The sequence below is a fragment of the Bos mutus genome, unplaced genomic scaffold (genome assembly GCF_027580195.1).
Source record: "Bos mutus isolate GX-2022 unplaced genomic scaffold, NWIPB_WYAK_1.1 CTG307, whole genome shotgun sequence".
NCBI lineage: Eukaryota > Metazoa > Chordata > Mammalia > Artiodactyla > Bovidae > Bos > Bos mutus.
Genome location: NW_027219799.1, coordinates 97,329 through 110,593, shown reverse-complemented (window position 1 = coordinate 110,593; position 13,265 = coordinate 97,329). Strand labels below are relative to the sequence as shown.

Sequence of the window (13,265 nt, the reverse complement as noted above, 5' to 3'; positions counted from 1 at the left end):
GTAGATAAATAATATCTACTATGCCAAGTATAGTTTTTATTATTCAACTCTTTTAATTAAAATGTTCAACACTTGTTCTGCTCAGAGTTTCTGAGCTGGAGGAAGGAGATTCAGTGCTGGTGTTGTCTCTTGTGGAAGCTTATGTAACAGAATCTAGTGAGTTACAGTCATTTGTTCAGGCAGTTGATTCCACCCGGCATCTCTGTTCCTCTGTCTCTGTCTCCTCTGAGAATGCAGGGCAGTGAGACCCATATATTAGATCAGGAGAAATAGCCTTCTTTCCTTGAGTGTAATTTTTAATTTAAACTTTTTATATTCACTTAGTGACTTATTGGACAAGATTCATCTCACTGCTCCTTCTCTGGTTGTAATTCAGGATGAGGTGAGAACAAGAAAGGGAACTAAAGAAAGCCAGAGGAGCTGCATCACTTTCAAGAGGTTAGATTTTTTTGTTTCTCTTTGCAATTTTGCTAGAAAGTAAAATTCCACAGTTGTTTTGTGGGCAACTAGAAAACAAGGGTAAGTCTCAATGTCATGAATATGAAAGAAAGGAAGTGGCTTTCCCTGACACAGTGATGTATTCTGGGTTAGCAAACTTCAGTGCAGCATAGCTGGGGCCTAGGCTGAGGCAGAGGGGAAGGATCAGGTCAATAGGAACAACAGAAAGGCTGGGACATGGCTGCTTCTGATAGAATCTCAAGGAAGGCCAAGTCCTGAGTCCGTGGACTGCCCTCAGCTTTGTAAGACCAGCCACCTGATTTTTCTTTCCTTTAATCCATATGTGGTCAGTATAAGGGGAGAAGGAAGAAGTCACACGCACCAGCTCATGGGAGACAGGCAATCAGAACCCCAGTTGCTAGAACACTAACCCTCTCTCACAGGGTCAAGGAGACCAGCCTTGCTGTGCATCTGTGACAAATCCACCTGGGCAATGAGAAGTTGCTTTGAAAAAACTAGAATGAAAGGGAATGAAATGATTCCAAAAGATCCTGATCTTAATCTGGGTAACAATAATTATGATATTAAAAATGATAACAATTTTATTGATTGTAACCCTAATCTCCCTAATATCCCACCTTGTGATATGATCACATTGATGGGTTGGGTTTCTTTGGGTTTTTTAAGAATTTTAAATGCATTTATTTTATGTATTTATTAGGCTGTGCCAGGTCTTAGTTTGGGCATGCTGGATCTTCCGTATTCCTTGCCTCAGATAGGATCTTTACTTGTGGCATGGGAAGTCTTGGTTGTAGACTGTAGGATCTAGTTCCCTGACCAGGAACAAGACATCAGAATTCTAGGAGAGTGGAAAACTTTTCTAGAATCTCTTCCTCAGCAAAGTACTTCAAGTGCTGTAGGATTTCTCTCCATTATGTACAAGGCCCTGCTCAAAAGGGAGGAAAGTTGGGCTCCTGGGCTCTTCACAGTCCTGTGGGCATTCCCTCTCCTAGAATGAACACTTAGGGATTCAACATGCAGACCCTTGACTGTGTTAAGAAACTTGCAGTCAAAGCTGCTCTTGCTTGGACTGAGGGTGGAGTAAAGAGGTTACTATTGGTTATATTGATATGAAAGATTGCTATCATTCCCTAAGTTCCACATTCTCAGGCTAATTTGCAAACTTTGTATTATTTGAAGTAAAGGACTGTCCTCTGTGACTGCTACTAAAGTTGTCTGGATGTTTTAGAAGACAAAATGAACATCCGGTGTGGGCTACACTCAGGAGCCCCAGATTGTGTGAGAGTAGAGCTTCCTGCTGCTCCCAGTCCCTCCTCTTCATCAGCTCTGAGTACTGGCCCTCAGCTGCTCTGAGCACGTGCTGCCTCCTTCCTCCTCATCCTGCCTCCAAAGTCTTCTCCCCTGCTCCCAGGAGGGCAGTCATCATCCCCTCCTGGAATCCACATCGACAAACACATTGTCATATGTGTGTGTGTGGTCAGCACACTTTGGTGAGAGAATGAAGAGAATGCTATGAATTAACCCATGTTCATTATTATGCCACTATTATCTCTAGACCACCAGAAAACAGGAGCTATAGTCCTGTAAATAACTGAAGAATTCAAACCTTATGTATTAGACACTTCAAAAGGAAATGCAGAGAGATATGGCAATTTAAAAATTGGTGCAATTTAAAAAATTTCACAATAGAGTATGGAATCACACCTCTAAATTTTCTTTTAGACTAAAGAAGAGAGATTGAGGCTCAGGTTTTTCTTTCAAACTGAGTTGACTCATATAGATGAATATTTCCTTTTGGATTGAGACATTTCCATGAGTATATTTCATTTCCAGTGTAATAACACAAAAGAAGCATCGAAGCTGTGACATTCTCTGATGCCCAGAATAGAAGGGAAAAGTTTTTCAGTGGAGACAAAATTGAGAAAAGTGCAGAAAGTGACAATTCTGACCTATTTAAAGATCTTATTTGTGGGAAGGTGCTGGGAACAGCTTGATAAAGGCTGGCACAGCCCAACACCTGCAGCATCACCAAGCTCACCAGATGCCAACCCTTCCCTGATGACACGGAGGGTGATGTTCTCCAGCCCTGGAGAATGGTGATCATCACCATTGCTTCCTTCTGAGAGACCAGGAATCCCCCAAAATCAGCACTTCAGTGAAATTCAGTCCCACGGCTCCAGCTCAACAAGATGCTCAAATCTGCCTTTCCTGCACCCCAGCAACCGGGCAGGGCAACCACTCCAGTGTTCCCTGCCTAACAGAGGGACTGGGGAGCTGGTGGGCTGCCGTCTTGGGGCACACAGAGTAGGACAGAGACCTGTCTCAGGAACCCCTGTAACAGAGCAACTGGCCTTTCTCGCCCAGCAGACCTGTCTCCAGGTCCAGTGCCTTGAACTCCAGCTCCACGTCCACCGGGAGAACTGGGGAGTCCGTGTAGGCAGGAGCCTCCAGCTGAGCTAGGTGCTGCTGGGGCCCAGGGAGAGCCTGGGGCCTTGGGAGCAGTGAGGAACCTTCCTTTTTGGGCCAGATGGCCCAGGGGAGCTTTGCAGGGGTTTGGCTCAGAACTTGATTTCTGCACCTGCCCCTGAGTCCATCCTCCCCTTCCTGGGAGGAGATTTTAGCCAGAGCAGTTTACACTGGTGCCCGTTTATGCTGCAACTGATGGCTGGAAATCTGAGCATGTTGTGGTATGTTTTCAGATTCCAGGTTGTTTCTGGGGAAAAAAAAAAAATTTGGGGAAAGGGGAAAGGCATCTACATTCTGGACAGTAATCTAGATATTGGGACCATCCAGTGGAAAGACTTGAGGACAAGACTGAGACTTACAGGAGCCCCTGGGGAAAGGGAAAATGATTTTATTTAATATAAATAGTTAATTTCTCCTGCAACGTTCAAGTAGTTGAAAATATTTAAAATGTATAAAGAAGTCTAAAACTCACACCAAGTCTAAATATTCCTTATGCTAAAACAAAACTTTAAGTTCCTGTTTATTCAATATAAATGTGGAAGCAAAATCATCTGTAAAAACTTTAAGTTCCTGCCTTCAGTGGAATGTTTTCTGTAAAAAATTACTTCTTTGTTCATCTCAGTTCAATTGAGGGAAAGCCATATTTGAGAAACATATGACCCAGTAGCTACCTTAAATAATTAATCTCAATTTTCAAAATCTTTTTTTCTTCTCATTTCCTTTAACTAAAGATCTTACGTTAAGCTTTCAAATCTATACATAGTTTTGCATTGGAGAGTTTTATTAACTTTTTAAAAATGTCATTTCATACAGATAAGTGCTTTAAAATTCATAATCAAGATGTTTTTTATTTCAGCATAATGTAGGTTTACACTTAATATACCATTTCCTACCTAATAAGCATCTTATATGCCAAATGCACTGATTACATATTGATTTGATGCCCACTAAATATCTCGGTGTGCTTGGTACAGTCATGTGATTATTTTATTTGCTAGTAAAATTTCAAAATGTGTAGATATGTTTTGTACAATACTAAGAGTCAGGCAAAACTGAGCAACTTCACTTTCACTTTTCACTTTCATGCATTGGAGAAGGAAATGGCAACCCACTCCAGTGTTCTTGCCTGGAGAATCCCAGGGACAGAGGAGCCTAGTGGGCTGCCGTCTATGGGGTCTTACAGAGTCGGACACGACTGAAGCCACTTAGCAGCAGCAGCAGAAAAGAAAAGATTAACTTATTCTAATTTGCAGAGGTAGAGTTTTTGCATTAAAAATTAGAGTTGAGCAAGGCACAGATAAGGCATAATCATCTTTAGGGTAGACATGAAATAATGGAGAAACCTTTGTATACACCTTTATATACACTGTTGTCACAGTAACAACTCTCACATGTTTAATGTGGCCCTGATGCTTTATATAATCTACTCATTTAAGATAATTTTGTAAGTTGTTATATTAACATCATATAGAGTACAGAACATGAGATGGTATATTGAATGGAGTATAATATTCTCATTATCCCTATTTTGATTTTAATTGGAGAATAATTGCTTTACAATGTTGTGCTGGTTTCTGCTGTACAACAATGTAAACCAGCTATAAGTACACATATATCCACTCCCATATCCTTATTTTAAAGCTGAGAAAACAGTAGCATAGGACAGAAAAATTGACTGGACTAAATGATGCAGGAACTTGAGGGAAAACTAAAGAGATGCCCAGATAACAAATATACTGGTCACCTGAGAAGACAAGAGTAACCCACAAAAAATAAAAACAAAAAAATGCAGCAAGATTGTCATTTTCAAACAGTTTAACTGGTAAAACTCTTTTAAGCTTATCATTATTATTATTATCATTATTACACTTACACTTTTATTGACAACCCTGAGGACCAGTAGTATCCTACCATTGTGCAGGATGCTGGGTGGGAATAAGAAATGGAGACTTGCTCCTGCTTTGGGGAGTCAATTCCTCCCCATTTAAGGGACTCTCAGTTAGAAGGTCCTGATGGAGGATGTGTGTGGGGAGGGGAGTTTAAAATGAAAAGAAAGACTTTGATCTTGAAAAGTACAGATTATAGGAAATTCTTAAAATAATAAAGGTTGAAATATGGTGAATGAAATGTATAAATTGGTGGGATCTTTGTTGATCAATTTTTATAAATGAACCCTGGCTTGTTACTGCAGGAACTTGGATATACCTCAATAACAATATTTTCTGTGCAGCAGATTGACATATTGATTTTTAAAATCTTTCTTAGAAAATCATACTATTTGAAGACAGACAACATACCTATTTCCAGTAATTAACCCCTGTTCAAATCTCAGCCACACGTATGTCCATGGTGGTGAATAAAAGATATGGTGGGTGTGCAATGAGATAGTTCAGCATATTTCAAATGGTCAAATATCAAAGTTTTGGCTTAGCTTCTGGTTCAAGATGGCAGAGTAGAAGGACATGCACTTATCTCCTGCAAGAGCAACAAAATCGCAACTAGCTGTTGAACAACCATCCAGAGGAGGACTCTGGACCCTGCCGAAAAAGGATGTCCCACGTCCAAACACAAAGAAGAAACTACAACGAGATCCAGGAGGCACTCAAGCACAATAAAAATAAATCCCATACCTGCCAGATGGGAAACCAACAAACTGGAAAACAATAATACCAGAAAAGTTCTCCCACTGGTGTGAAGGTTCTGAGCCTCATGTCATGCTTGCAAGCCTGCAAAGGGACTGGGAATCCCCAGGCAATCTGACTCTGAAGACCAGTGGGATTTGATTACAGGACTTCCACAGGGTGGTGGGAGAGACTCTTCTTTCAGGGGACAAACAAAATCTTGCATGCACCAAGACCCAGGGGAAGGGAGCAGTGACCCCACAGGAGACTGAACCAGACCCACCTCCTAAGGTTGGAGTCTCCTATGGAAGTGTGGGTCAGCAGTGGCTTGCCCTGGGGACAAGGGTACTAGCAGCAGCAATCCTGGAAGGTGGCCCTTGGTGTGAGTCTCCTTGGAGGTTGCCGAAAATCAAGCACTTCATTCATTAATCATGTTTCTCACTTCTTTAGTATGAGAAGAGGTAAAACTGGCTTCTGAACCATTTCTTGGGTTTTGTTCTTTCAGTAGCAAAACAGAGGCTCCAGGAGGTGACATTGCCAGCAAGTATGGACAAAGGATTTTATGGAAAGGAGAACTAGGATCCAACCTGGGACAGCCCAGAACTGGAGATCAGAACCACACACTTCACAGCCCCTGCTCTTTCCTTCCTTCCTCTGCCTATGTTTGATTATCTGCACTGATATGTGATCTCTGTTCTTTCCCTATTATAGTATTTATGTTAGATCAAGCATTTCCTACCAATTCATCTTTCTCAAAGAGTTTTTTATGAACACATAGGTATGCTTTTAGAAGTATGAAACCCAGAAATTCGAATGCTCTTCAGCATACAGCAAAGGAACGTTCTCACACTGAAAGCACTGTGAAACTAGCACCCAAGTTGAAAACAAAATACCTTTGTCAGGGGCCAGCACCTTTCCATGCTGCCCTCCAGTCTCTGTCTCAGGGCGGCTGTCCTGTCTCCTCCCTGAGGGCAGCCACTCTGTAATTCTCACAGTCCTGATGATTTCTGCCAGGAGCGCTTGATGCCTCTTGTGTGATATGGACTCATTGAATCCAAACAGTAATTGTATGAAAACCACTCTTACTGTCCCCATATTAAAGATGAGGACACTGACCTGTTGTGTTTGTGAGATTTTTCAGGGTCACACTGTTGGTAAATAGCAGAGTTGGGATTCAGAGGTTTTGGAATTTCTAGAACTCTCCTTTCACTTGGACTCTCTTCCTGTGGCTTCCACTCTGACTACACCATGCAGCTAGAAGAAATCAGCACAGAACAGAGCTCCTGTGTTGGAGGCAGTGAAGGTATTGTGGAAGGGAGTGAATTGCTCAGTAAGGCAGTGCTGAGGAGAAGGTGGGAGACAGAGTAATGGAGTCAGGAGCAGCCAGTCAACACCATATGGCATCAGCTTTCCTGCAGGAGGTGACTGCTTCCCTCAGATATGTCTATCAACCATTCTTTAATGAGTGGGTATAAATTAGTTATGCCTGTGACATCAAGACTAACCATTTTCTACAATTTCATAATTTCCTTTCTAACTTTTTTTTTTTTTGCACCCTCCACAGCTTAGAGGATCTTAGTTCCTCACCCTGAGGCTCCCTGAGGAAAAACTCAGAGTCCTAACAATGGCACCCACAGAAAATTCTCAGAATTCCACCTTTTGACAAACATTTCCTAGAAAATGATAGAAATGTTCCACAGTATAAAGCGAACAAATACTATTTTGTTATAGGTATATGTAGAATGGGAAAAATAATAGGATTTAGGTTTTCAAAATAAAAACTCAAGCTCAAAGAAAATTTATCAAAAAATTGATAACTATTTAATACCCAATGTTCATTGCAGCACTGTTTATAATAGCCAGGACATGGAAGCAACCTAGATGCCCATCAGCAGATGAATGGATAAGAAAGCAGTGGTACATATACACAATGGAGTATTACTCAGCCATTAAAAAGAATACATTTGAATCAGTTCTAATGAGATGGGTGAAAGTGGAACCTATTATACAGAGTGAAGTAAGCCAGAAAGAAAAAAACACCTTCATTCTATACTAATGCATATATATGGAATTTAGAAAGATGGTAACAATAACCCTGTGTGCGAGACAGCAAAAGAGACACAGATGTATAGATCAGTCTTTTGGACTCTGTGGGAGAGGAGAGAGGGTGGGGAGATCAGGAGAATAGCATTGAAACATGTATAATATCATGTATGTAACCTTCGCCAGTCCAGGTTTCCTGCACGGTACTGGATGCTTGGGGCTGGTGCACTGGGACGACCCAGAGGGAGGGTAGGGAGGGAGGAGGAGGAGGGTTCAGGATGGGGGAACGCGGGTATACCTGTGGCGGATTCATTTCGATATTTGGCAAAACTAATACAATATTGTAAAGTTTAAAAATAAAATAAAATTTAAAAAAAGAAAAGAAAAGAAATACAAATAAAACAGTCCAATTAAAAACAGACTGAATAAAAGCAAAACTTCATATTCTTCTTACAAGCAATGTACTTAATATTTATATATGAAGTCAAAAGGAGTTTGGCAGTAACAGGATGGAATAGAATATATCTAGAAAATAAAACCCTAGAATACAACCTGGCATAGTTATACTAATTTCAGAAGAAAAAAAATAAATAAAATTAAAAAAATAAAAAACTCAAGAAATTTATCTTGATAACTATTTAATAAACCACATAACAATTATAATTAAATAGGAAATATATTTTCTAAATTTTAATACAATATAAACATACATATCTTAATATGAAAATATAAATACTATGAGATAAAATATTCCATTAACTAAATAAATAAAGAAATAAATAAATAACATCAGGGCAGTCATTGCTTATGGACTGATACCCCTGCACATGATTACTTTTATATCTACTTGCTTATTACTACTGACATGTATCAGCTGAGTTAATTCAACAAATTTGGGGGCTAAAGCAGAATTCAGAGTCTTCTGAAATGACCCCAGGTGAGTAAACAAGGATGATGTGGCATCTTAGTCAGTGAGGGTCATGTCAAGGTGAGTTCAGGTCTCCATCCTTCATTCTTAACCTTTCTTGCAAGTTGGTTGATGAAAAGAAGGATCTCATGATTTCCACTATGACGATTTCCCAGGCGCAGTCGCTGTATTCCTTCTCTTTCAGGTAGACATGGATTCCCTGGAAGTACCTCTTCACGGCCAGTGTGGGGCCCATCCTTCCCAGGGCAGAGTCTTCCTCTCCCGTCACTGGGCCCAGGCAGGCGTCCAGGTCGTCCAGCTGCTGATGGAGTCCAGTGCGGAGCTGCTCCAGGAGGGTGGTGTCCCAGGCAGCAGAGGAGCGCTCTGTGTTGAAAAGGTTGAAGGTCTGCTGGAGCATCTCGTGGAGCACAGAGAAGGCCTGGGCCTCCTGGAGCTGGCCGCCCTCCACCATCTCCTGGGGGAAAGTAAAGTCTTTTCTGTCCTGCAGACAGAAGCGAGGGGAGAGTCTCCTCATTTGGCCCAGGAGCCTGAGGTTCTTTCTTCCAACCAGCACGTGGTTCTGAGACAGGTCACAGCCCAGGGATCTTCCCGAGCCATAGCTGACCAGCACCAGGGCCGTCAGTAGAGACAGCATGAAGGCCATGGGGAAGATGAGGCTGCTGCTGGCCTGACTGAGCAGTGTCTGCTGGAACCTTGAGGTAGGTTCTCTGATGCTACTCTTTCTAAGCAAGGCCATTAAATAGGGAACATGGTAATTTTCATTTTCTAATTGTTTTAATACACTTTTACTTCCTTTTTTGATTTTCATTTGTGTATTCACAATATGATCAAAGAAAATGTCTTAAGTTTAAAGTAGTAAATTTACGTATTTCCCAATAACTTCAAATGTACCCATCCAATTGGATATTTGTCACTAAAATGAGAACATTTTTATTATTCAAGACTTTTACTTAAACTGTTCAACACTTTTCTGCTCAGAGTTTCTGAGCTGGAGGAAGGAGATTCAGTGATGATGTCTCTCACTGGAAGCTTATGTCACAGAGTCTAGAGAGTTTCAGTCATTCATTCAGGCCGTTGATTCCACTGGGTATGTCTGTTCCTCTATCTCTTTCTCCCTCTGAGAACGAAGGATGGTGAGAACCAGGCTACTGGTTCAGGGAGAAATAGCCTTCTTTCCTTTACTTGAGTATAATTTTTCACTTAGTTTCTACATTCTTTTAGTGACTTGTTGACCAGGCTTTTTCTTGCTGCTCCTGCTCTAGTTCTAATTCACCTTGAAATAAGAACAATAAAGTGAAGGAAGAAAGGCAGAGGGGCTGTATCTCTATCATATTTAAGACTTTAGTTTTTTTTTTGTTGTTGTTTCCCTTTGCTACTTTCCTAGAAAATAAAACTGCACAGTTGTTTTGTGGGCAAAAAGAAAACTAATCTAAGTCTGAATGTCTGAATATGAATGAAGGGAAGTGGTTTTCCCCTGACACAATGATGTCTTCTGAGTTAGCAAACTTCAGTGCAGCACAGCTGGGGATGAGGCTGTGGCAGAGGGGAAGCATGAGGCCAGTGTGAACAACAGAAAGGCTGGGCCATGGCTGCTCTGACAGAAGCTCACAAAGGTCAAGTCCAGGGTCAAGTGACTGTCCTTTGCTTTGCAAGATCAGCTACCTCATTTTTCTTTCAATTAATGCATGAGGATTAGTTTCAGGAGAGAAGGAAGAAGTCAAACACATCACCTAATATGAGATAGACAACTAGAATGCCAATTGCTGGAATACTAACCTTTGCTGGCAGTGTCTTGGAGACCAGCCTTGCTGAGCATCTGTCTAGGTAATAAATCCACTCAGGCAATGAGAAGATGCTTTGAAAGAAACTAGAATGAAATAGAATTAAATGATTCCAAAACATCCTGAACTTAATCTGGATAATAGTAATTATGATATTAAAAACAATCGCTGAATTTTATTGCCTGCTACTAATGGAGTGTTCAAGCTGGTTTTAGAAAAGGCAGAGGAACCAGAGATCAAATTGCCAACATCCACTGGATCGTCAAAAAAGCAAGAGAGTTCCCGAAAAACATCTATTTCTGCTTTATTGACTATGCCAAAGCATTTGACTGTGTGGATCACAATAAACTGTAGAAAATTCTGAAAGAGATGGGTATACCAGACCACCTGACCTGCCTCTTGAGAAACCTATATGCAGGTCAAGAAGCAACAGAATTGGATATGGAACAACAGACTGGTTCCAAATAGGAAAAGGAGTACGTCAAGTCTGTATATTGTCACCCTGCTTGTTTAACTTCTATGAAGAGTACATTATGAGAAACGCTGGGCTGGAAGAAGCACAAGCTGGAATCAAGATTGCCAGGAGAAATATCAATAACCTCAGATATGCAGATGACACCACCCTTATGGCAGAAAGTGAAGAGGAACTAAAAAGCCTCTTGATGAAAGTGAAAGAGGAGAGTGAAAAAGTTGGCTTAAAACTCAACATTCAGAAAACAAAGATCATGGCATCTGGTCCCATCACTTCATGGGAAATAGATGGGGACACAGTGGAAACAGTGTCAGACTTTATTTTTCTGGGCTCCAAAATCACGACAGATGGTGATTGCAGCCATGAAATTAAAAGACGCGTACTCCTTGGAAGGAAAGTTATGACCAACCTAGATAGCATATTGGAAAGCAGAGACATTACTTTGCCAACATAGGTCCATGTAGTCAAGGCTATGGTTTTTCCAGTGATCATGTATGGATGTGAGAGTTGGACTGTGAAGAAAGCTGAGTGCCGAAGAATTGATGCTTTTGAACTGTGGTGTTGGAGAAGACTCTTGAGAGTCCCTTGGACTGCAAGGAGATCCAACCAGTCCATTCTGAAGGAGATGAGCCCTGGGTGTTGTTTGGAAGGAATGATGCTCAAGCTGAAACTCCAGTACTTTGGCCACCTCATGAGAAGAGCTGACTCATTGGAAAAGACTCTGATGCTGGGAGAGATTGGGGGCAGGAGGAGAAGGGGATGACAGAGTATGAGATGGCTGGATGGCATCACTGAGTTGATGGACATGGGTTTGGGTGAACTCTGGGAGTTGGTGATGGACAGGGAGGCCTGGCGTGCTGCGATTCATGGGGTTGAAAGGAGTCGGACACAACTAAGCGACTGAACTGAACTGAAGTGAATGGTCTAGTCATTTTCAAGCTCTTTATAATTTTAACTGAATCGTTTCATTAACTCTTAGGGTCCCACTTACTTATACTCCTGGAGAAAAATATAAATCTAGACAAATGAACTATTCCAATCATAGCAAACTTCAAGAGCAAACCTTGGGGGCTTTGATTTGTCTGAATGATCCAATTAAAAAATAAAAAGGAAGGATTCAAATGAACATGACATTAAGGAACCAGTGAAATAAGTGATAGGGGGAGAATGAGATGACAAAGACCCCTTAATCCATTTCAGATGCCAAAGGGTCACGACCTATTATTTTGTAGGGCCACAGTGTGTGGTCTGCAGTCCGAAAAATTGAGATCTAATTATAAATAGTCAAAATCACTATTAAGTACTTGGAAGGGAGTAGATTGTTCTGCCAGCTAAAAGAAAAGCAGGAGTTTGCTCATTATCTAGTGGTTAGGATCCAGCACTTTCACTGCTGTGACCTGATTTCAATCCCTGGTTGGGAAGTCCAATCACACAAGCCTCGCTGAAGTCTAAGCTTTTATGAGTGGTTTCTTCCATGAAATATAGTAAAATGATTTTATTAACCCTATGAAAGGTAAGCCCTAGTTTCTATGTATTTTAATCTTTTGCCCTTCTTGTGAGCTTAAGAACAAAAAAAAGCATCTAACAGTTTCTTGCCACATGAGTTCTGATGTTTCTCCTTCAGGATGACAATTAAAACATCTTTCTGCATCAGGTTCTGCAGAATGAAGTCTCTACCCACTGCAGTCCCTGACCTCCAACATGTCCTGATAGGAGTTCAGGGTTGAGATCAGGAACAAGGCACTCTGCTCTGGGGAAACTGACACAACAGGCCTTCTGATAGTTAAATAATTTCTAGAGAAAATTGACTAACCCAATTTTACAACTTCTCATGGGTAGAAAAGCTCTAAAATCTTTCAGAGAGACATCTGTTCCTCCTGATTCTCAGCCACTTTCTCCCAAGATGTGAGCTTATCGGCACGTCACCCCTTCACCACAGTCGCATGCATACTGACCTCCTCTACATCGGTGGGGCAGTTCCTCAGAGCGGGGGGGGAGGCTGTCCTCTGGCCTATAGTCCTCAGCAAGTCCTCCCAATAAAAAGAACTCTCGGGAGTCATGTTTTGGGGTTTTTTTTTTGGTTGACAAGGACCCCTTCCAAGAGACCTCCTCAGGTAACCTGCTGTTCTCATTCTAAAGGAAGACACCTGCGTTACTCACCTCCAGTCCAGCTGGGTCATCCTGGTGTCTACTGATGGAGTCCAGTGAAGAACAGCTACTCTGTTTCCCAACTTCTGGTCAAGATGCGGGTGTTGAGGAGGCCTGTGTGTGACCAAGATGGAAGCGCATGTGTGCTTCCTGGACAGAAGCAGTGAACATTTTTCTCCTTGGCAGGGAGAAATGGGCTTGAATTGTGAAGTAAGTCTCAAGGCCTTGTATAGTTATCTTTTTAAAAAATTTCTAGCTCAACCTATTAAACATCATTAAGTAATACTATAGAACTGACATGAAAAGGTTATTTAGAAAATAATTTGTTAATGAAATGATATTTTTAG

General features: G+C 41.3%; 1 protein-coding gene across 1 annotated transcript; it reads right to left on the bottom strand.

The window, feature by feature from the left end:
• Window positions 1-8,572: 8,572 nt before the first annotated feature.
• On the bottom strand, window positions 8,573-9,160 carry LOC102271825 (interferon omega-1). Its single transcript, XM_005901345.2, has one exon. It carries the CDS (start codon window positions 9,158-9,160, stop codon window positions 8,573-8,575), a length of 588 nt encoding a protein of 195 aa, XP_005901407.2.
• Between the last annotated feature and the right edge of the window lie 4,105 nt (window positions 9,161-13,265).

What these genes read in the sequence shown, in the direction of transcription:
- LOC102271825 (XM_005901345.2), bottom strand. Translation starts at nt 9,160, where the DNA reads ATGGCCTTCATGCTGTCTCTACTGACGGCCCTGGTGCTGGTCAGCTAT.